Source organism: Bufo gargarizans, chromosome 1 (genome assembly GCF_014858855.1).
Source record: "Bufo gargarizans isolate SCDJY-AF-19 chromosome 1, ASM1485885v1, whole genome shotgun sequence".
In the NCBI taxonomy this organism is placed as follows: domain Eukaryota; kingdom Metazoa; phylum Chordata; class Amphibia; order Anura; family Bufonidae; genus Bufo; species Bufo gargarizans.
The window spans coordinates 571,806,353-571,829,216 of NC_058080.1; the positions used below are offsets into that span (position 1 = coordinate 571,806,353).

The 22,864-nt window shown below is 46.2% G+C and overlaps 1 protein-coding gene across 1 annotated transcript in view; it reads right to left on the reverse strand.

Annotated features, from left to right (window-relative positions):
• TCTN2 (tectonic family member 2) overlaps positions 1-22,864 on the reverse strand; it is a 64,282-nt gene that overhangs the window by 12,343 nt on the left and 29,075 nt on the right. Inside the window, exons 11-13 of the mRNA XM_044275687.1 lie at positions 19,074-19,148; positions 15,770-15,850; positions 15,536-15,644 (exon numbers count right to left, since the gene is read on the reverse strand). Coding sequence (XP_044131622.1) covers positions 15,536-15,644; positions 15,770-15,850; positions 19,074-19,148 — 265 coding nt within the window. The remainder of the gene's footprint in view (positions 1-15,535; positions 15,645-15,769; positions 15,851-19,073; positions 19,149-22,864) is intronic.

The following is a 22,864-nucleotide window of genomic DNA, read 5'->3' on the forward strand; positions in this document are numbered from 1 at the left end:
TTGTTGGGAATGTCTTTTCAGCAGCATTAGACAAAAAAAAACACACTGGGGGGAAAAAAACGCATGAAAAACGCACCGTTACTGCTCCATGCGTTTTTTTTGTTTCCCCAAAAGTAAGATTTTGACACAATACATCGATCTGCTAGTCAAAAACCATGGATAGATGCAATATTTTTGATTAACAACACTAATAACATCAAAGTGACTTTGTACATCAAAATCCAGGCCAGACTTTCTATTTTTTTTGTATAATTGTCTTTTTATTAGAATAAGTACAATAATAAAAGTGTACATATACAATTTCTTGTGTAGTCAATAGACATTCAGATAATCCAATTGAGAAAAACAGCGTAAATGACAAAACAGTTATATCAGCAAAATGCAGCTCTAGTCAATCTCCATCACACAACAGCCTATCTTGGAAAATCCCGATAACCGGGACGATAGACCACTTACTCTATTATAAAAATTGAATAGGTTGGGAAGACAAATGAGAGACAAGACAAGACACAAGGGGGGAGACAAAAGAAAAAAATGGGGAAAAGGATTCTAGTTGCTCATGTCAAAGAAAGTATCCCAGGGTTGCCAAATCTTATTAAATCGATCTACTGTATTGTTAATGCCTGCTGTCAGATGTTCCATTCTCCTGACCTCCGCTATACTATTGAACAGCTCCACTTTAGTAGGTATATCTCTTCTCTTCCAGAATTTAGCAACAAGGCGTCTCGCAGCCGAGAGAATATAAAGTACCAAGTAAAGCACTGGCTTCTTTAGTATCATTGGAGGCATGTTTAATAAAAACAAATATGGGTCCAATGAGAAGGTAATGTCGAACAACTGCAGTAAAAGGCGTTGAACCTCCTTCCACAATGGAAAAATAACTGGGCAATCCCAGAAGATATGGAACAGTGACCCTTGGCTGGAATCACACCTCCAACAATTACCAGAAACAGTGGGGTTCAAATGTCTAAGCATCTGAGGTGTATGGTACCAAAACATCAATACCTTATAAGAATTTTCCCTAAAGGCCACACAAGTAGATGACAGTGCGGCTCTGCGCCAAATAAGTTGCCACTCACTTGGCGAGATATCTTTTTCAAGGTATCTCTCCCATTTGGACATATATGTATGTCTTAAGACCTGCGGTGGTTCAGGAGTTGATAGAAGGACATAAATATCTGATATAAGCCCCTTAGTAGAGGTCGAAAGCTTACATAATCTCTCAAATTGTGTTGGGATAGATACCTTTGTGTCTCGAAACATAGAACTAAGCAGATGTTTTATTTGCAAGTGCTGCCATCTAGAGGACTCAGGTAGACCATATCGCTCTCTAAGCAAATCAAAAGACATGATCTCCAAAGTCCTGTACTCCACAATATCAGCGAATCTAAAGAGTTTGTTAGAGAACCATGGTTTAAAGGCCAGACCCTGCAAACCTACTGGAAACACAGGATTAAACAAGAACGAGGTCAAAGAGGGCTTATCAGATGCTAGCGGAAATTTCCGCTTACAACATTTCCAGACGTTAAATGTGTGTGACATAGGGCCCAACAGTTGAGCCGAGTAATCGCCTGGTAAGGACGACCACAAAAGGGCGTTGGGGTGAATAGGGGCTAGCCATAGCTTCTCAATCTCCATCCATCTAGAGAATGCCGGGAGTGAGGACCATGCCGGGATACGACGTAAGTGTGTCGCCCAGTAGTATTTTGTAATGTCAGGAAGCCCTAAACCGCCCTGTGTTTTAAGGGCAGTGAGGGTGCTACATGGAATCCTATGTCTCTTCCCATTCCAGACAAACCTAAGGATGGAAGATTGTAGCGCTCTCAGATCCTTTTTGGGTATCGAGACAGGAATAGTCTCCATCACATATAATAACTTAGGTAGTATGGTCATTTTGACCGCTGCAATACGCCCTAACAATGAGATAGGCAAGGGCATCCACTTAGTCATAAGTGCCTTAAGTTCTTGAAATAGTGGGACAAAGTTGTGAGTATATAAAGTACCATACGTTTTCGTTATATTTACTCCTAAAGACTTAAGGGTAGTATCATTCCATCTAAAATGATAATTGTTTTTTAAACTATTCAATACATCCAGAGGGATATTAATAGGCAATGCTTCCGTCTTGGACTTATTGATCTTGTACCCAGACAGCCTCCCATATTCCTCCATGACCTGAAATAAATTAGGCAATGAGATATGTAAATTCGTGAGTGTCATAAGAATGTCATCAGCAAAGAGTGACACTTTAAAAGCCACTCTGTTTACTTCCACCCCTTGGATGTCCGGATGAGCCCGAATTAGCGCTGCCAGCGGTTCAATGCACAATACAAATAGCAATGGGGACAGCGGACAGCCCTGCCGTGTACCATTGCGGATGGGTATCAGCTTTGACGGGGCATGCGTCATTTTCACATAAGTCGAGGGACTAGTGTAAAGGGCTCGTATAGCGTTCAGAAAGGGCCCCCCAATACCAAAACACCTCAGCGCAGCGAACATAAAAGGCCAGCTTAGGCGGTCAAAGGCCTTTTCAGCATCGAGGCCCAGCACCAATGCCTGTTGTTTCCTCCTATTAAGAACGTCTATCAGATCTATAGTTCTCCTTGTATTATCTCCCCCTTGACAATGTAACACAAAACCAACCTGGTCCTTATGGATCAGACTCGGAAGCAGGCTAACAAGTCTATTCGCCAAGGTCTTTGTAAATATCTTTAAATCTGAATTAAGGAGGACTATAGGTCGATAGTTCGCACAGTCCATATGATCTTTGCCTGGTTTGGGTATAAGGGTAATAAAAGACTGCAGCATCGTGTCAGGTACAGGGGAGCCCCCCATGAAGGAGTTAAAAACCTTAATCAAGTGTGGAAGTAGAGTGTCTATATATGTCTTGTAATAGAGGTACGGTAGACCGTCTGGGCCTGGTGACTTACGATTCGGCAAATTCTTAATCACTTCAGTTAATTCCTCTGTGGTAATTTGGACATTAAGTGTGGCTGCCAAGTCATTGGACAATTTAGGTAATCCACACTTTTTAAGGAAAACAGAAAGCTGTTCTTGCTGCTGTATAGGATCCCTTGTCATCTGTAGAGGAAGGGAGTATAATTTCTCATAATATTTCTGGAAGATGGACAGGATTTTATTTGGATCATAAGTAATAGTGCCATCAGCCTGTCTCAAGGCCGTTGGTGTATTTACTAAATTGGAATCCCGCAGTTGCTTTGCCAAAAGTGTGTGTGACTTATTCCCCCAGAAATAATAACGCTGTCTAGAATACAAGAGTAGCCTATCTGTCTTTACTAATGCTAGGTCTCTCAACTTAGCTCTCAGCAAAACTATACGCCTCAGAAGGTGACGAGAACTACGGGAACCCAGTTGACTCTCTAAGTTATCCAGATCTTTCTTTTTTTTTTTTTTTAAATCAGATCTTTGTTATTGAAAAATGTACAAAGTAAATGCACACTATAGCGTGTCACAACCAATATGACATACAGACACATTTTTCAGCAAATCTGGTAACACACAGGATACCAATCCATGAGTAAAAATCAAATTTCCGCCCAACTCCCCAACCCCCCCCATCCCACCCATCCCGCCCCCTCTTAATCTACACAATACATAGGCGCACTAACATATATTCCTATGCAGACGTCGAGACGACAGCCACGGTTCCCATAATTTTTCAAATTTTGCTGGGCATCCACGCTTCTGGTATACCATCCGTTCATAGCTTAACATTGTGTCAACAGCACTTAGGAATTCACCTAGGGTTGGCGGCGCTGTCTGTATCCAGTGCAGAGCGATCAACTTCCTAGCAACATATAACACTCTACCTATAGCTATTTTATGCACCTGACTAGTGGCCAGTTCAGATACGTATCCCAACACACACACTTTCGGATCAGGCGGCACCGGCACCTTATAAACGTCCTGTATCGTCTGAGATACCATCTCCCAGTATCTCCCTAATCTCTCGCACGTCCACAACATATGCAACAGATCAGCAGAAGCCATAGAGCACCTTGGACATTCATCCGAGGGTCTAAACCCTATGCGAAACAAAAAAAACCGGTGTCTTGTAGACCCTATGGACAATGAACAGTTGCGAGAGTTTACGCCCCTCACTCAAGGAGGAGAGAGGTATCGCCTCCAGTATGTCAGACCATTGGTCATCAGTTAACTCGCCAACATCCTTCTCCCATTTACCTTTAGCCGCAAGCGGATGTGACAGTAGGAACTTATCAAGCAGCAGCTTGTATATACATGAGATCATACCTCTCCTTGCCCCCCTGGACAGAATCTGGTGCAATGCAGCATCTCTCCCCGCCATCACAGTCGTACCTTTAAATGTGGAATTGTGCGCATGTCGCACCTGAAGATATTTATAAAAATGTGTTCTAGGTAGGTCATACAATTCCTGAAATCTGGTAAAGGACATGAACTTCTTTTCTTCCAGAAGGTGGCCCAACCTCAGAATACCCTTCCTTTTCCACTCCCCAAAATCAGACAGAGAGAGGAATTCCGGCAGCACGGGATTATCCCACAATGGAGTGTATTCCGTGCTGCCGACAACCCCCCTTAGGATCTTAACCCTGTTCCACACAGAATGCATCAAGTAACCCAAATCTCCCAACAGACCATTCTTCCCAGCTCCCCTAGTCTCAAGAATCATCATTAGGTCCTTAGATGACAAACAATGCTGAAACAACTGACACGACACCTCACTCGACTCCAGTTCTATCCACCCTTTAAAATGCTGGCATTGTGCAGCCAGGAAGTATACCCAGGGGTTTGGCACTGCAAGGCCCCCTTCCATCTTAGGATACTGCAGCGTTTCAAGCTTAATCCTCGGTTGCCCCTTCCGCCATATGAGCTCCCTGAAAATAGCATTAATTGGAACAAATTTGGACTTTGGCAGCCAGACCGGGGAGTTATGTAGAATATAAAGCAGCTGAGGCATCAACACCATTTTAATGAGATTGGCTCTTCCCGCCACCGACAGATACAATTTACACCACGCCTTAGCCTTGTTCCGAAATTTACCAACCAGCGGGTCAAAGTTAAGGCGCACAAAGTCCCGGATTCTAGGCGATATATGGATACCCAAATACTTAAAGGACGCTACACATGGAATATTTCTGTCCCTCACTATCTGCGACTGCCCCTGCCCGTCCAGCAGCATAATTGCCGATTTACTCCAGTTAATAGTCAGACCCGACAGGGCACCGAAGCAGTCAATAATTTTCATAGCCGCTTCCAAAGATGGACCAGTGTCCCCTAAAAAAAGCAAAGTGTCGTCTGCGTACATCGCCACTTTATTATTAACTGTTCCATACCGGAACCCCCGAATGTCCAGTGACTGACGAATCGCTGCAGCTAACGGCTCAATCGCCACTGCAAATAGCAGAGGCGACAGCGGGCACCCCTGTCTGGTACCCCTGCCCAAGCAGAACTTGGGAGATACCCCTCCGTTCGCCCTGACACATGCCTTGGGATTAAAGTATAGCACCCGGACCCAGGATATATACTCATCCCCAAACCCCATAAACGCCATAACTCTCCACAGAAAGCGCCACTCAATGCTGTCAAAGGCCTTGGCCGCGTCTAAAGAAAGGATAGCTCTATCTCCAACATTCTCAGCTGGCATTTGAATACTGGCAAACACTCTTCTGATATTAAGTGACGTCGATTTCTGAGGCATAAAGCCGGTCTGGTCAGAGTGTATGATAGACAAAATCACTTTAGACAGACGCATGGCCAATACCTTTGCAAGCAACTTAACGTCAGTGGAGAGTAACGATATCGGTCTATATGAGTCTGGGAGAGAATGATCCTTGTCTGGCTTAGGAATGACTACAATTAATGCCTCCTGCATAGACGGAGGAAGCACCCCTCCTTCCTTGGAATAATTGAATACCTTCAGAAGTTCCGGGAGTAACACATCCGCGAAGGTCTTATACACTTCCGCCGGAAGCCCATCTAAACCCGGAGCCTTGTCATTAGCCATAGCTGCCAACGCCGCCCTCAACTCTTCTAGCTCAATCGGCTCCTCTAACCGCATACTGTCCTCCCTGGAAAGCTTAGGAAGATTCAATGTGGTTAAAAATGCGTCAATATCCTCTTCCGAACATGTCACCTTAGGAGCATACAGAGAAGAGTAAAAATTATTCAATATGTTCAAAATGTTGTCAGTATCACGCCTGAGGACGCCATCAGCATCCAGCAGGCCAGGTATGCATTGAGACCCCTGTTGCGCTTTTGCGATAACCGAGAGCATATGGCCCACACACTCCCCTTCAGTAAAAAACTGCTGCCTATAAAACAGTCTTTTCCTCTCTGCTATTTCCAAGAGGTGACACCTCAGTTCCTCCTGTCTGATTTTCAAGGCACTGCTAGTTAGGGTAGATGGATTCAGCACAAATGCTTCCTCCGCTAGCTTCATGTTATCGTGTTTCTGCAGATCAAGCTCTCTAGATTTAGATTTAATCCTATTGACTGTTTTAATAAGGGAGCCCCTGAGGAAGGCCTTCATCGCCTCCCAAACAATTATCGGAGATGCAGTCCCCTCATTTATACAAAAATACTCCCTAAGGGACTGAAGCAACTCGGACGGGTCACCTATCAATTTCAACCAAAAGGCATTCAATCGCCAGTATCTAACCCCCGGCCTGGCCGCCACAGAAATATCAAGAGCGATACTAAATAAGGAGTGATCTGATAAGGTTCTAGCCAGATACTCCGAACTCTGCACCAGCGGAAACATATGGGCATTCACCAAACCCAGATCAATGCGTGACAGGGAACCATAAGACGAGGAGCAGCACGAGTACTTCCTGTCCAGGGGGTGGGTCTCTCTCCATACATCCATCAGACCCACTTCCCGGAGTAATCTTGCAAATGGGGTCTCCCCCGTACTACTACCACTAGGTGTGATCTGGCATCTATCAAGCGAACTGTCAAGTACATTATTAAAATCGCCAACTATTAACATTGGAAGTTCTGAAAATTCTGCCATAAACTCCATGAGCTTCCTCAAAGGCACCGAGGAAAATGGCGGGGGTATATAGATTGTCGCCAGCGCCATCCTCATCCCTTGGACCACACAATGCACTCCTAGAAACCTGCCCTCCTCATCCACACATACCCTGAGGCACTCAAACATGACATTCTTATGAACTAGGATACTAACACCCCTGGAATGCGAGGAGAAGACGGAATGCACCGAATACCCCAACCACGGCTTTTGCAGAACATGTTGTCACGACCCCTGGTCATGGTCGTGACTCCTTGGGTGCCGCATGCTGTTGCCCGCGGTTTGGGAGTTCGTCAACCGCAGCTGGGGCACTTAGTTGTTTGCCTCAGGTGCGGTTGCCGCGGACAACAAGTGTGCGTGCGGTTGCCCTTGGCAACGTGTTTTATGTGCACTCCCTTTGTCGTTTTGTGGTGCACGAGGTTATGTGTTGTATGCACGTAGACACCTCCCTTCACCTGTGGTTGTCCGCGGCAACGTCTGTTGTTGTATGCATGTGGTGGCAGGGTTTCGGCCTGCGGGCTGTTCCCCAGAACATGGTGGCCACGCATGCCGTTGCTGGCGGTAACAGGTGAGTGGGTTGGTGTGGGTTATGTATTATGTGCACTTCCCCTTATATGTGTGTTTTCCCTTCTGTGTGCTGGAAGGGTTAACTTCCTTCCCAGTGTGTGTGATGTCACTGGGTGTGGTTGATCGTTGGGTGGGGCCTCTTGGCCTATAAAGCCTCAGTCCCTGGCTGGGCTCAGTAGGTTGCTCTCAGCCATGCTGGCTGGAGCAGCCTCCTGTCTCCTCCATCTGCCTGGTGAGGACCATCCTTCTGGTCATAAACCTCTGTCAGTTTATTCTGTGTTTCATGGTGTTATCTAGGTGTGTGCGGGGTTATCTTGTTAGTGCAGCTTATGGTTTCCTGGTTTCCCTTGTATGTCTGGTGTGTGCTGTGTCCTTTATGTTGCTGTGGACATCTGCACTTGTTCATGGGTTCCAGGTTTGTGTGTCTGTGGCAGGTAAGTGCAGGACTAGTCTCACTTACCTGTCATTTCCATATGTCTGTTGATGTTCCCCCTGTGTTGCTTGGCCGTTGAGACTCCTGCTCCTCCGTGTCTAGGAGGAGCAGGTCGTCTTACTCTGTCCCCTAGTTCAGGGCCGACTTGAGGGCTTGTAGGGACTCTTAGGTTCCGGCGTATGAGCCCTCCTACCACCAAGGTCGGCTCATACTGACAGGAGACAGGGTCAGCGTAAGGGACGCTATAGGAGGTGACCTGCTCCCCTAACTCTGTGGTCCCGGCCAAGTGGTAACCCTACCTTCTCCTGGCACCGCACGGCTGGGGGTTTTCCCCACCGCCAGCCGTGACACATGTATAGATTGTTTAGTCATATGCGTTTCTTGCAAGCATACTATTGCTGGCTGATATCTAGATAGGTAACGGAACAGACCATGTCTTTTTGTAGCATCCGCCATTCCCCTCACATTCCAGCTAAGTACTCTCGTAACAGGTCCCATAAGAATGCATACATAGATAAAAGCACAATTGAGAGCCACACATCCCCACCTCCCAGCAGCTGCAAGGAAAAACAATGTTAATCACCAGAATACAGTCTCCTAACTCCACTCCAAGTCCCCCGTATAGGTATGAGAGGACTGTACGTTTCAGCACCTTAGTATTGCTGTCAATAGTACCCCTGACAGTATTACCCCCCGCTAACCTCAACTCCCCTCCCCCCCCCCACCCAAACATCCCACCCCACAAAGTAAACATATGCAGCATATGTAGAATCAATATTGACTCTGGGGCCAACCTTGCGAACCTGGCCCAACAGCGCCTGAAGCAGCACAGCATCCAGCAAGATACCACGTGCAGGCACATTGAAAAAGTGGGGAGCAACCGAGGGCGTATGCTCTACCCACAAAGTGTCTCCAGCAACCGGCCAGAAACAGAAATAAAATGTCCACAACGGTGGGTGGACAGTCCAGGGGACATCAGAACCTCAATCAGGAACAGGAATGTCCATCAGTCTCAGGTGTCCGTTGAAGGGATCCTAAGGCGGCGCTCATTTTGATCCAGCCACTTGACCGCAGCGTCCGGGTCCTCAAAGAACACAGCGGATCCAAACGCCACCACCCTGAGCCTTGCCGGGAACATCATGGAATACTGTACTTGCAAGTCTCTCAGTCTCCGTTTAATCTCCACAAAGCGGGCCCTCTTCTTTTGTACAGCCGACGAGTAATCCGGGAACAGGGACACCTGAACCCCATTAATTTTCAAATCAGGATGAGATCTCGCAGCCCTCAGTATAGTGTCCCTGTCTCGATAGTGCAGGAGTTTAGCAAGTATTGGGCGTGGCGGCCGCCCTGGCGGCAGGGGCCTAGTGGGGACCCTATGTGCCCGCTCAATCGCATAGAGTGCAGACAGTCCTTTATCACGGAATTTTTCTGCTAGCCATTTTTCAATAAATTCAGTCGCCTCTGGGCCTTCAGACTTCTCAGGAATGCCCACCAGTCTAATATTATTGCGGCGGGAGCGATTCTCAAGGTCGTCAGTCTTTGCATAAAGCGCCTCTATATCTTTTGACGCAGCCCTGCTCACTCTCTGCAGGGTAGCAGCCCCATCTTCCAGGTCAGAGACCCTCCTTTCTACTTCTGAGGTGCGTTCAGCCACCTTATGCAGGTCATGCCGGATGATGGATATGTCCGCTTTTAGGCTTCCAATGTTAATGTTCATGGACTGGAGGGTGACATTGCAACTAGCTATAGCTGCCATCACGTCTTTCAACGTTGGTTCAGGGGCAGTGACCACTGGCAGGTCTTTACCAGTGCAGCACAGGCCAGGACTCGCCCCCCCCTCCTGCTGAACAGAGGGTTGTTGGTCTTCATCACAGGGGCCATCCTGCTCCCCTAAACCTTCCTCCACTGGCGTCAGGGTGTCATCTCCCTCTCCCCACACATGACTGGGGGACCGCTGTGACTTGTGAGCAAAGCGCTCCAGCCGCGCTGCAGCTCCCTGACTCACCGCCGCCCTCAGGTCAGGCCAGTCCTCCTCCTCGGCGCCATCTTGGGACCGGGTCTCTCTCTCAGGACGGCTCGGCGTCTTGCCTCTCTTCGCGGGCATAATGTCGGACTCCTGCGCCGGACCACCTCCCGGATCTGTCCCCTGCACCTCCGATGAAATCCAAGGCGATTTGCCACCGTGTCAGATATAAACGAGCAGGATAATGCCGGAGCTGATGCGGCGTGCGACCTACTCCATGCGCCGCTAGGCTCCGCCCCAGATCTTTCTTAATAGAGCAATAATGTCTATTCCTGTCTTTTTTCAGTTTGGAACCAATGGCTATGCAGTTGCCCCTAAAAACAGCTTTGTGCGCTTCCCACAGGGTGGTCACCGAGGAAACCGACTGCTGATTAATACTAAAATACTCCGATAGACTCTCTTGCAATTCCTGCCTAGATACTAGATTTGATAGCAGGCTTTCATTCAGCCGCCAATGACAAACCTTAGTTATCGGATGCTCAGCACTTAGTTTAAAAAAAATTGGCGCATGGTCTGACCAGGAGATAGTTCCTATATCCGCATCCACCATTAAACGCATAATAGGGACATTACCGAAGAAATAATCAATTCTAGAATGCGTACTATGTGGATGGGAATAGAACGTATATGTTTTGGATGTGGGGTAGTTTACCCGCCATAGATCAAATAACCCAAATCGCCTCACCAGACGCCTGAAAAGACGCGAAAGCTTAACCTGTTCTCTGGGGGGGAACAGGTTAATTAAAGTCACCTCCCACAATGAGTGCTGCCGGTAGCATATGAGATACTCTAGAGAGCACCTTGTTAATAAAAGGGATCTGCTTAACGTTCGGAGCATAAAGATTACATAAAACAAAAGGGCCTGAATAATTATATAGCGCCCGTGAGGGTCATAAATCTGGTTAGTCACCTGAAGTGGGCAATTAGCAGATAAAAGGATCGCTACTCCTGCTTTTTTCTGCCCACTAGAAGCTGCATAAGCCCTTGGGAACAAACCCTTAGCAAACTTGAACGACCCTGTGTTATCAAAGTGCGTCTCCTGGAGGAAGACTACATCCGCCCCCTGGATACAACATTCCGTCAAGGCCAGTCTCCTTTTAACATTGGAGTTCAGGCCTTTGACGTTCAAGGACATATACTTGACCATGGCATAAAAATGAACTGCGCCATATACTTGCTATTTTGATAATAGGCACCCCTCCTCCAGGAGATCGCCACCCATCCTTGCCAGGAAGGCATCTGAAAAAAAACATCATTAGTATCCCCAAAACGTAATAGACATATAGCAGGACACGCGACACAAAAGGGTACAGGGGAACACACAGGACAAGTACAGAAAAAGAAAACGAACAGGAAATATCCAAACATTGGACTTTGACATCCAGACGGGGACATCCAGGAAAAGCAAAAGGTACATCAAATAGCCCAATCTCTTCTCCTCATTACCATAGAGAACTGAGGAAAGGAAGAGGGCAACTAAAATCATTCCCCCTTGTGGTGACATGGTGAAACACACCCGGCATAGACAACCAAACATTACGTGAACAATAGTTATAATAGCTGAACTTCGTTAAAACGCCTTATAATACGTTCCTTCCAAACCAATTAGGCACTGAAAAAAAAAAAAAAAACTTATGAGAAACATCTGCCGCCCATCATAGCGATGAAAACTGCCAGCAGTGAGCCTCAATGTACAGCTCCAGTCCCAGTAGATCAGGACGAAACGTCTCTCAAATTCAATCCCCTGGAATCTTCTCACGATTGGGATCTGCGGTTCTTGCTTTTCACCTGGCTCCAGAGTGGGGAAGGTGCCAGCATCGGGTCAGGGATCTCCCAGTCGTCAATGGGAGGCTCCGAGACCCCCAATGTTGCACAAAAAGAGGGTAAGTCCGCATGAACACGCATGTATACTGCCCTTCCATTTTTATTAGCTATAAGTGCAAATGGGTATCCCCAGCGGTAAGGAATTTTCTTCTGCCTCATGGACAGTAATAGTGGCTGAAGATGGCGCCTTTTTTGCAGGGTGAGCCACGAAAGGTCCTGATATAGTTGCACTTGCGCCCCCTTAAAATCAATGGCCCGTAATACACGGGCTTTGGCCATTATGTTCCTTTTTCACCTGATAATCTGTGATTCGGCAGATGACATCCCGAGGTTGCGCTGTCACATTTTTGGGTTGCAGGGCCCTATGAGCACGGTCCATTTTAATAACTTGGGTGGATGGGGCCTCTAAAATGGAATTAAATAGCTCATTCAAAACCTCATGTAGATTTTCTTCAGATTCTGGTTCAGGCAGACCCCGCACCATGATATTATGTCTGCGGCCTCTGTTGTCCAGGTCTTCCAGGTGTTTGGTGTTTTCTCTGACCACTTGAGTGCACTGTACAACAGTAGATTGGAGATGAGCAATATATTTACGTGTAGTATCATGCTCAATTTCCAGAGAATCCACCCTGGCTGTAACTTGTTGGAAATCCTGGCGTAGGGACGATATTTCAGCTTTGAACGTGTCCCTAACCTCTGCTATTAGATTTTTAAAGTCCTCCTTAGTAGGGAGATGTTGCAGTGACTGCCTTAGGGAGGCTGAAGCCTGCGACAGCTGTAGAGCGCCATCTTCCACCTCATCATTCATGTCAGATTGTGAATCCCAGGGCATATCTTCTCCCCCGCTTTTCTCCTTACCCTGGTTATTATCCTGGTCCTCAGAGCTATCTGCCCAATCCCTCCTGCGCTGCTGTGGAGTGGCTGAAGGGTTAATGCGCTTCGGCGCCATTTTCGGCGGCATGGCAGGACTGTAAGCCGTCTCCTTCAACTGCCTCACCTCCTCCAATAACCCCCTCTGCTCCTTTGGCTTGTAGGAGAATTCCTCTGCTAAGGGAGACAGAGGAGAGCGACTTACTGATACGGAGGCGCCGTTAGAAGCGCGCTGCTGCAGGGGAGAGTCACTTCCGTCCTCTGCTGCGATGGCTCCCGCTTCGCGCCTCAGGCGTCCCAGCGCTGCAGGAACAACAGCTCGTCGGTCCAGGTAAAGCGCTATGTCCTGGGACTTCAAGTGGGGTGCCGGGCTGCTTCTGGTCTTTCTGGCGTGCAGCGATTTCCCCATGGAAGCCGGGCACCGGGCTTATGCGGCTCGTTTATGGTGTCTGGGCAGCGGAGCTCTTCACTTATGCGTCCATCTTGCCAGACGTTCAAGCCACGCCCCCCAGACTTTCTATTTAACCGCCATCATGGTCCAAGACAGGATTTTGTTTTCACCGGATTTCAATCAGGAAATGGGATATAAAAAGGTGGTAAGGTGGGTTCCAGATTACCACTGAGGAAGAAGTCAGAACCCATAAGACTTCGAAACGCATCTGGGAGAAATTTGAACCCTCTAATACCACCATTTCTGCGTACGCTACAGACCACCAGGACCTGCACCTCTCTCTTATCTGCTAGCTGAGAACAGACTGCCCCGTGCCTGCTAAAGAAATCCCTGGAGCTACACTGTTCCACTCCACCTTAATTGGAGCAACCCAGGATTAAAGCACAAGGGACGCTGAAACAGCAGAGACCAGAGGAAAGCCTTTTTTGCGCTTTGGAGGTAAGGGAGTAGTACAGCTCATAAAGAAGTGGGACGTCACCAGAGAGCTGGAATCCCGAATTATTCATGTTAATCTGTGAAATTGATACAGTGTTTCTATAACGAAATATTGACTTTGTGAGCCAACCAAATACATAGTGTTGGATCGATACATCACTTGCATCTCACAGCCAATAATCGAACTGAAACCACGTCCTGCTATCTGGGAAAATTATACAAATGCATTCCAACATGTTTAATGGCGACTACTAATGCCGAATATTTGGTGACTATCCAGTCGAGATTCTGGTTTGAATGACTATTCTATCTGTTAACCAGAGTATATTGTGAATTGCGGTTATTGAATTTTTGTGGTTATCGAATACATGGTGATGGTCTGATCGACACCCAGCCTGAACGATCACCTTTATTTGATGACCTGACTATATTTGCTGCTAGGCACATAGGTTCAATGAATACCCTATTCCTCAGCTTTTAACATAATAATCGTCATTTTAGTGACGTTTTAATGGTTTTATTGTGTATTTCTACTACAATTTACGTATCTTATATGTTGATTTTAGATGTATGATTTTTAGTAATTTGTCACCTGCAGAATATTTGAATATAATAAAAATCAAATGTTTGAGCAGTCTTCCGGATATATGAGTGCCATATCTTTCTTGACTATCTTTCTGTATTAACCTTTTGGTGTGTGGAGTTCACACTGAGATATAGAGCACCATCCCATCCCCATTGATTAGTAGAGCCACCTCATTCTGCCAATGCATCGATACCTAATGTTTGTGTTTTTTTTCTATTTTTTATTATAAAATCAGGGGAAAAAAGGGATTTTTTATTTTTATTTTTATTTTTTTTATTAAAAACACCTTTTTATTAAACTTTATTGCTGTCCCACTCTGGGAATTCAACTTTTAAGGGTCTGATCCCCTCTGCAATGCATTACCATACATCTGTATACAACACATCTGCCTGACGCTGGTTCTCCCCGGCCCCTGTAGAAGGCAGGTCCCGATGGGCAGCCTATGCATGGCATCAGGCTGCCTTGTCACCCATCAGGTCCCTGCCATAGCAAAGCGGGGACCCGATGGGCTCCCTCACCTGGCGCATGCACCATCTATGCTGTGCTGACCGCAGCATAGAAGGGAGTTAATCCGCTGGCATCGGCTTTTACAGCAATGCCGGTGGATACAGCAGGGGCCCGGCTATCAGGGACTGCCGGGCCCCTGCTGTGATCGGGCGCGCACCGGTCACCATGACGCAATTGTACATCAAAATGCGGCAAGTCACTTGCCACCATGACGTACTATTATGTTATGTCGGGAAGGGGTTAACTTGTAAGAAAAGGACAAGTGTGTTTATGTCACAATACATGGTATCGGCCATTTATTTATTTAAAGCTGAACCCGGACATACCCATATTTTCACCCAGGCAGCCCTCTGATGTTAGCATCGGAGCATTTCATGCTCCGTTGCTCTCCCTTGCCTTCCGCAGGATCGTTCAGGGCAAGGGCTTTTTTATTTACAATAACACACTGCTAGGTGGAGGCTTCCGCCCGGCAGTGTGTTCGGTGACGTAATCAGTTCTGATGGGCTGGCTTTAGCGCTGCCCTAGCCATTATACAGGCTAGGGCAGCGCTAAAGCCCACCCATCAGTGCCGGTGACGTCACTGGGCTAACTACTGGGCGGAACCTCCCGCCTAGAAACGCCCTAAGGATAGCCCGGTACATCACCGGATCTCCTGAAAATGCCTTTGCCCTGCGCGATTTAGTGCAGGGAAAAGGAGAGCATCAGAGCATTCTGTCAGGGGGGCTGCCTGCGTTAAAATATGGGTATGTCCGGGTTCAGTGCTGAACCCGGGCAAGCCCTTTAATGAAAATATAACAATTCGAGATTACCTTAGCTGTGTGCAGTTCTCACCAACTACTTTGAAGAGGCACCCAGAAAATGAATTTTCTCCAAAAAGAATAGGTGTCTTAATGATGCTCGAGCATGAGCTATCAGAAACTGAAATGGATTACATAAAAGGCATTTTAATAGCACCCATTCATATGGCATCCATTAAACATGTATTAAATCTGAATTAACATGTTATATGACAATGGTACAAAACAACAACAACAACATTTTACCTGGTTTCCAGACATTAAGAGTGGTCTTGGTAAATGGCGCACCCCCATTAGCAGCTATTACAGGTTTTCCAGTTTGGTATCCTACACAGAAAATATATAAATGTTAAGACTTAATAATGCTGTGTGTAGTGAATTGTGAACGGACCAAAAACTGTTGGTGATGCTGTAATGCATAACACATGGGGGAGATGTATCTAAAGGAGTGAAAGGGAGACGTGTTCTCTGAAAAATGAGAGCGGAGTTCAGAGGAAGCTGTGCTTAAAGGGCGTCTGTCAGCAGATTTGTACCTATGACACTGACTGACCTGTTACATGTGCACTTGGCAGCTGAAGCCATCTGTGTTGGTCCCATGTTCATATGTGCCCGCATTGCTGGGAAAAGTTATGTTTTATTTTATGCAAATTCAGTGCGGGTGCAATGCCTTCACCTCACGCATTGCACCCGCGCGGAAATCTGAAAGGGGCCTTAATATCTAGCACTAGCTTGTTGAAATTGCAAAAACATTTCAAGACCCATTTAATAGAGTGTGTGATCCCTTTAATAGACATGACACCTGCCATCAGAGACACAGCCTCGGGGGCCCCCTACTCTTTTTACAGCAGGCTCCAGCACCGTTTTGCACTTTGCAGCAGGTTATTACATACCTGCAACTCCATTTTCCTGTGATAACAGAAAATGATCTGGATAGTGTTCTCTATAGATCACGAGGAATCCAATTTTGCAATATTGTCATATATTATTGCTTACAGAAATAGCAGGGTAATTAACAGCCATAATTATCATATTCTATGCAGAACTATTTTTTCAATAGAATTTCCATGTGTTTCCAGGTATCACTGCTTTAATCACTACGATATTACCTCCCCCGCTCCAGGCCGTATTATACACAGCGATGGAGCAGACGATTGTCGGGAAGGAGGCGTTCCTTCTCAGCAATCACCTGCTCGTAAGTGGAGGAGACGACTGCTATTGCATTACAATGATCTCCTCCACAGTATGTAGCGATCGCTAATGCCATTGCTCATCCCCATACTGACTACTTGTTTCCCGGCAGCAGATCTTGAATAGACGGCACGATCTGCCACTGGCAAACAATGATTTTTAAGTGTGCTTACAAATCTGGATTGCCTGATAAAAGTGTTTGCTCGTTCACTGGGTAATCGGCGGCAGTATTACACTGGCAGATCAGCGTTACGAACGATCGTTACCGATGATCTGGCCGACAATTAGCCAGTGTAAGGGTCTATTCACACGTCCAACTGTTTTGCGGTCCGCAAATTGCGGATCCGCGAAACACGGATACCGGCCATGTGCGTTCCGCATTTTGCAGACCGCACATGCCCGGCACTATAATAGAAATGCTTTTTCTTGTCCGTGGCCGTGGGGATGCGGGACAGCACACGGTGTGCTGTCCGCATCTTTTACGGCCCCATTAAAAATGAATGGATCCGTAATTGCGGACGTGTGAATGGACCCCAATACTGGCTTTAGTGACTGTTCTGGTAGTCTCCTGATAGGACACTATAGCCATTATTCTGAGCCTGCAGGAGACTTCTAGATCCATCACTCAGAGCAGAGGGGAGGGGTTGGGTAAGTGTCCAGTGCAGGAGGCACTGGACACAAAGGGACCACCACTATGGCACTTGTGATTACAGTGCCAGGGGCTTAAATGTTGGATTTCTTTGTTGTGCAACAAGCATGTCAATCACCCCAGGTATTCTTAGGCTACTTTCACACTTGCGTTTTGTGCGGATCCGTCATGGACAGATCCGTTCAGATAATACAACCGTCTGCAGAACGGATCCGTTTGTATTATCTTTAACATAGCCAAGATGGATCGGATCCATCTTGAACACCATTGAAAGTCAATGGAGAACGGATCCGTCCCCATTGACTTACATTGTGTGCCAGGACGGATCCGTTTGGCTGCAAGCAGCGTTTTGGTGTCTGTCTCCAAAGCGGAATGGAGACTGAACTGATACAAACTGATGCATTCTGAGCGGATCCTTTTCCATTCAGAATGCTTTAGGGCAAAAGTGATCAGTTTTGAACCAATTGTGAGAGCCCTGAATGGATCCCACAAACAGAAAGCCAAAACGCCAGTGTGAAAGTAGCCTCACACTGCTCCACTGTCACCTATATAGCAAGGTCAACACTGCTGACAGACTCCCTGTAACATCACATGCAGTCTAATCTACAAACCATGATATGAGGGAAGAATGTCGCCAGTATTATGCTGCCATATCTAAGGGCAGCATTAATTGGTGATAGACAACCTGATCTAAACAATGGGTAAAACCCCTATTGAGCAGCTCCTGCGCCAGAGTCTGCTCCATGCGCAGCATGTGCTTGTGGGTCCTCCTCCATGAGCTCCCGACTCTCCTCACCTGACACTGATCGCTCAGGAGCCAGAGACATCCAGGAGCTTATGAACATGACTCCGGAGCGTGTGCCCTCTACTGAACAGACTCCAGCACTGGGCTCGGAATGGAGCTGCTCAGTAGTGATTTACGCAAAAAGACTGGGTCAATTCAGCATATCGCTTAGGGTCTTTGTCACCATTCTATGCTGCCTCAGATAGGATAAATGTAAACTGGTGACTGATCCCTTTTAATCATAGTCGGAAATATCATTCCTAGAAAGCAGTGGAATGATGATCTGTGCAGATGCCTCGTCTTTCTGGCTGCTGCTGCTTGAATGGCAAAACATCTTAGACACCACATGTACCACTTCTTTGTACAGGTTAAGCTACTTTCACACTTGTGTTCGGGGTTCCACTTGCGAGTTCCGTTTGAAGGCTCTCACAAGCGGCCCCGAACGGATCCGTACAGCCCTAATGCATTCTGAGTGGATGCGGATCCACTCAGAATGCATCAGTCTCGCACCGTTTGGCCTCCGTTCCGCTCAGCAGGCGGACACCCGAACGCTGCTTGCAGCGTTTTCGTGTCCGCCTGGCCGTGCGGATCCAAACGAAATCTGTCCAGACTTACAATGTAAGTCAATGGGGACGGATCCGTTTGACGTTGACACAATATGGTGCAATTGCAATTGGATACGTCCCCCATTGACTTTCAATGTAAAGCCTGGACGAATCCCCTCTGACTAACAATTGGACTTAGACTTTTTTCTGAAATATAATGCAGACGGATCCGTTCTGAACGGATACCATAGTTTGCATTATAGGAGCGGATCAGTCTGTGCAGATACCAGACGGATCCGCTCCGAACGCAAGTGTGAAAGTAGCCTTACAAATATTTGTCTATGAATTTTTTGTAGATTTATTTTTTATTCACTATTTTTATACCTGGATTTCCAGAGAGGACCTCGGTAGTACTGTTGCTGGTGAGAAATGTAGCTGTGAATCTTTGAGCTAGTTTTGCTGTGATAAAAAGACAATATAATTACTGTACTTATTTACAGAATAGTGCAAGAATTCCTAAGGACAAGCAAACATTCACCTGCACAACTAGGAGGACAAGTAACTGCTTGACAGCTGGCGTAGAGTTGGCGTAGGGCTGGTGTAGTTAAGTTTGTTACAAGGCCTGACAGATCAAGCGCCAAACTTATGTAGCGGCCTATGGCTCTACATATTTTGGTGCTTCCTCCGGCAGCGCAGAGGGACTTGACACCGGCGTAGAAGACACCAGTCTTAATAAATGTCCTCCTATATGTCTACATTCCACTCCAGTCATAACACTGGCTTTGTCCACAGCACAGGTATCGATACACCTGGTCGTAGACTGAAGTGGTTCATACATTGAAATGTGCTTCCCCTAGAACAGTGTTTCCCAACCAGCGTGCCTCCAGCTGTTGCAAAACTACAACTCCCAGCATGCCCAGACAGCCTTTGGCTGTGCAGGCATGCTGGGAGTTGTAGTTTTGCAACAGGTGGAGGCACGCTGGTTGGGAAACACTGCCCTAGAATACCAACCCTGCAATTCATGTATCCCATGAATAGGAAGGGTGCAGATTGGGTACTTTCTTGTTGAAGCAGGATTGAACAATCTGATCCCCAAAACCTACTATGAAGACCTGAAGAATTCTGTGCAATAAACAGAATTTAATGGGTTTGTTTTTTCCCAGTTTATAAATGTATAACATACCCTTCCTTCCTGTTAGGACTTTCCTGACATAATTGTAAAGGAGCGGTGATACCGGTGATGACGTGATGACGTAGAGGACGTCGCGCTCTCCGCCTCCCCCCTCCCGGCTCAGCTGTCTCGCTGCTTGGAACATGTTGGCGTCTCTGTGCCGAACCTTCCCCGCACCCTCTTCATGACCGTGGGTTAATCTACAGCGCTACTCTACTGCCTTTCATCTACGGCCTAAGACGCTGTTGTTACCGGTTGTTGCGCTCGGACGTGGGGCCTGCTTTTCTGCTTATTTCCGATCTGGCTGTTCCTGCCGCTTCTGCCGCTCTCTCCTGTTTTACCTTCCCTGCCGTCGTGAACAGGTCGGTATGTGGAGTTCTTCTGTGGAGTGTGTCTCCGGTCCTCGTTGGTTCGCTGCTCCCCTCCTGTTGTTAGTGTGAGTGGCTCCTCTGTTGGACAAGCTGACAAGCTGAGGATACATATTTGGGACCGCTGCCAAAATCATCCTTGCTTCTTCTCTCCTCACGCTATTGTGCATGATCTGTTCCTTCCCCTGTGTCTGCACCCTCTATCGACTTGCTCTCTCCTCTCCTGGATCCTGTGGTGATTAACCTCCCTGTGTTTGTGAATCTAACTAACCCTGAGTGGAGATCGATAATTTGCTGGACTCTTCGGGGGGGCCTGTATGAAGCCCATGATACAATTAATTCTGTATTGGATCTCTGGTTTTTGTCCAGTATCTTAAAAAAAAAAGAGAAGGGGGGAAAAAAAAAAAAAAAAAAAAAAAAGAATTTAAAGGAGGAGAAAGAGTATAAAGAAGAGCGGATATATTTAACAAAAAAGAAAAAAAATAGGGGGACGAAGGGGGAAGAAGGGAAGAAAAAAAGGTGAAGAAAAAAGTTATAAAAAAAGAAAGATAAGAAAATAAGAATAAACAAGAGGGGAGTGGAAGAAAAAGGGAGGAAAAAAAGATAAAAAACAAGAAAAAAAGTGAAAGAGAATTAAAAAAAAAAGGAAAGGAAAAAAAAAAAAAAAAAAAAAAAAGAGAAAGAAGGAGAGCAAAGAAGAAAAGATATATATATTAAAAAGGAGAGAAAGAGGCGGAATAAGGCGAAAGAAAAGACAAAAGAGAAATAAATAAAAACTATAAAAAATAAATAAATAAAAAAAGCAGGAAAAAAGTTATGGCCCCAAAAGCTACTAGGCGCTCGACTGATCTCTCAAGCCAGAAACACGGGTCCAAAACTCCTGAACCAACAAAATTGGACCAGTTCCTGAGGTCTCCTAGGGTCAATACCAGGGGCGGACAAAAGGAATTTTTCTCAAAAAAAAAAAATGATGACTCAGAGCTAACTGAGTTAGAAACACAAAAAATCGCTAGATACCCCGAAGAAGAAGACGGTATAATGGGGGAAGTAATCCCTAATGATAACTCTTCTCCGCTAGAAGAAATACTCCTCGCGGTTAAACAGAACGGGGATTTAATACAGGCGGTCACAACCCAATTGGGGTTTATTCAAGTTGATGTGGGTCTAATAAAAGATGATTTGTCCAAAATCCGAGATAGAGTCCACAACCTTGAAAGCTCCGTCACCCTTATACAGAATGAATCCAAAAAAATAAAAACGGAAGTCTCCACATTTAAATCTGAATATAATCTCTTGAAGAAAAAGGTAGTGGACCTTGAAGATAGGTCACGAAGATACAATGTGAGAATAATTGGGATTCCAGAGGGCGCGGAAGAAAAAAATCCAACCCAATTTGTACAGAAATTAATTCTTGAGAACTTTGGGAAAGATTCATTTTCTCCTTTTTTTATGATTGAAAGAGCTCATCGGGTCCCAGGGGGAAAACCAATTCCAGGGAGACAACCTCGGACAGTCCTTGCTAAGTTATTGACGACAGGGGACAGGGACGTCCTCCTGAGAAGGGCGAGGGAATCCCCACCAGTTATGTATAACGGGGTTAGATTGGCTTTTTTTCCCGACTTTTCAAAAGAAATACAAGAAAAGAGACGCACATTTATGATTGTTAAAAAGAGGCTAAGAGAAAGAGATATTAAATATTCGCTTATATTCCCAGCCAAATTGCGGATTGTTTTTAATGACAAAACCCTTTTTTTTGACACCCCGGAAGAAGCTGAGGACTGGCTTGACCGAAATAATCGATAATGTAATTGGGTTATGATCTGGCGGGAATAGTTAGTACTATAAGGGGCCTATACCCCTAAATGTATTTTTCTCTGCTTCCTAATGGGGATGGCTGTGTTGGGGGGAGTGCGGGTGGGTTGGTCATAGGAAAGAAATCTACTACAATATGTGGTGGATTGCTTGTGGGGGGGGGGGGGAGGGGTGGGGGGGGGGGGTTGGGTTGTGGTGCGTCAAAGTAGGTGTGGTTCCCCTTTTTTTTTTTGGTTTACTACTTTTCTTCTTTTTTCTCTTTTCTCCCTCTCTCCTGTTTCTTCACTTAACCATTGTTGATGACGATGATTAGAATTCTTGCTTGGAATATACGGGGTTTGGGGGAAAGAGGTAAGAGACAAGCGGTTTTTGACCTGACTCAGGCCCATCTACCAGCAATAGTATGCTTGTTAGAGACCCACCTTACTGAAGAGACCACTAGAGTGGTCGACAGGGGATGGGCTGCGCATTCGTATCATTCGACCCTCTCCAATTATTCAAGAGGTGTTACGGTGTTGATACATAGACTTATTGATTTCGTCTGTGAGGCATCCTCTGTCGACCATCAGGGGAGATTTATCTTTTTATATTGTAGGTTAGGGGGAAAGCTATGTATTTTGGCCTTTGTCTATATCCCACCGCCATTTTCTTTTTCGGTTCTCAATTCTCTTCTATTATTCATGGATAAATGGCCAGAATGTCCAACATTGATTATTGGCGATTTTAACTGTGTCATCGATCCTATACGTGACAGGGTTTCTATGAGTGCTGGGAGGGACAGTCCGGTCCAGGGGTCTCCCCTTGCACGGTTTTGCCTGGAGGCT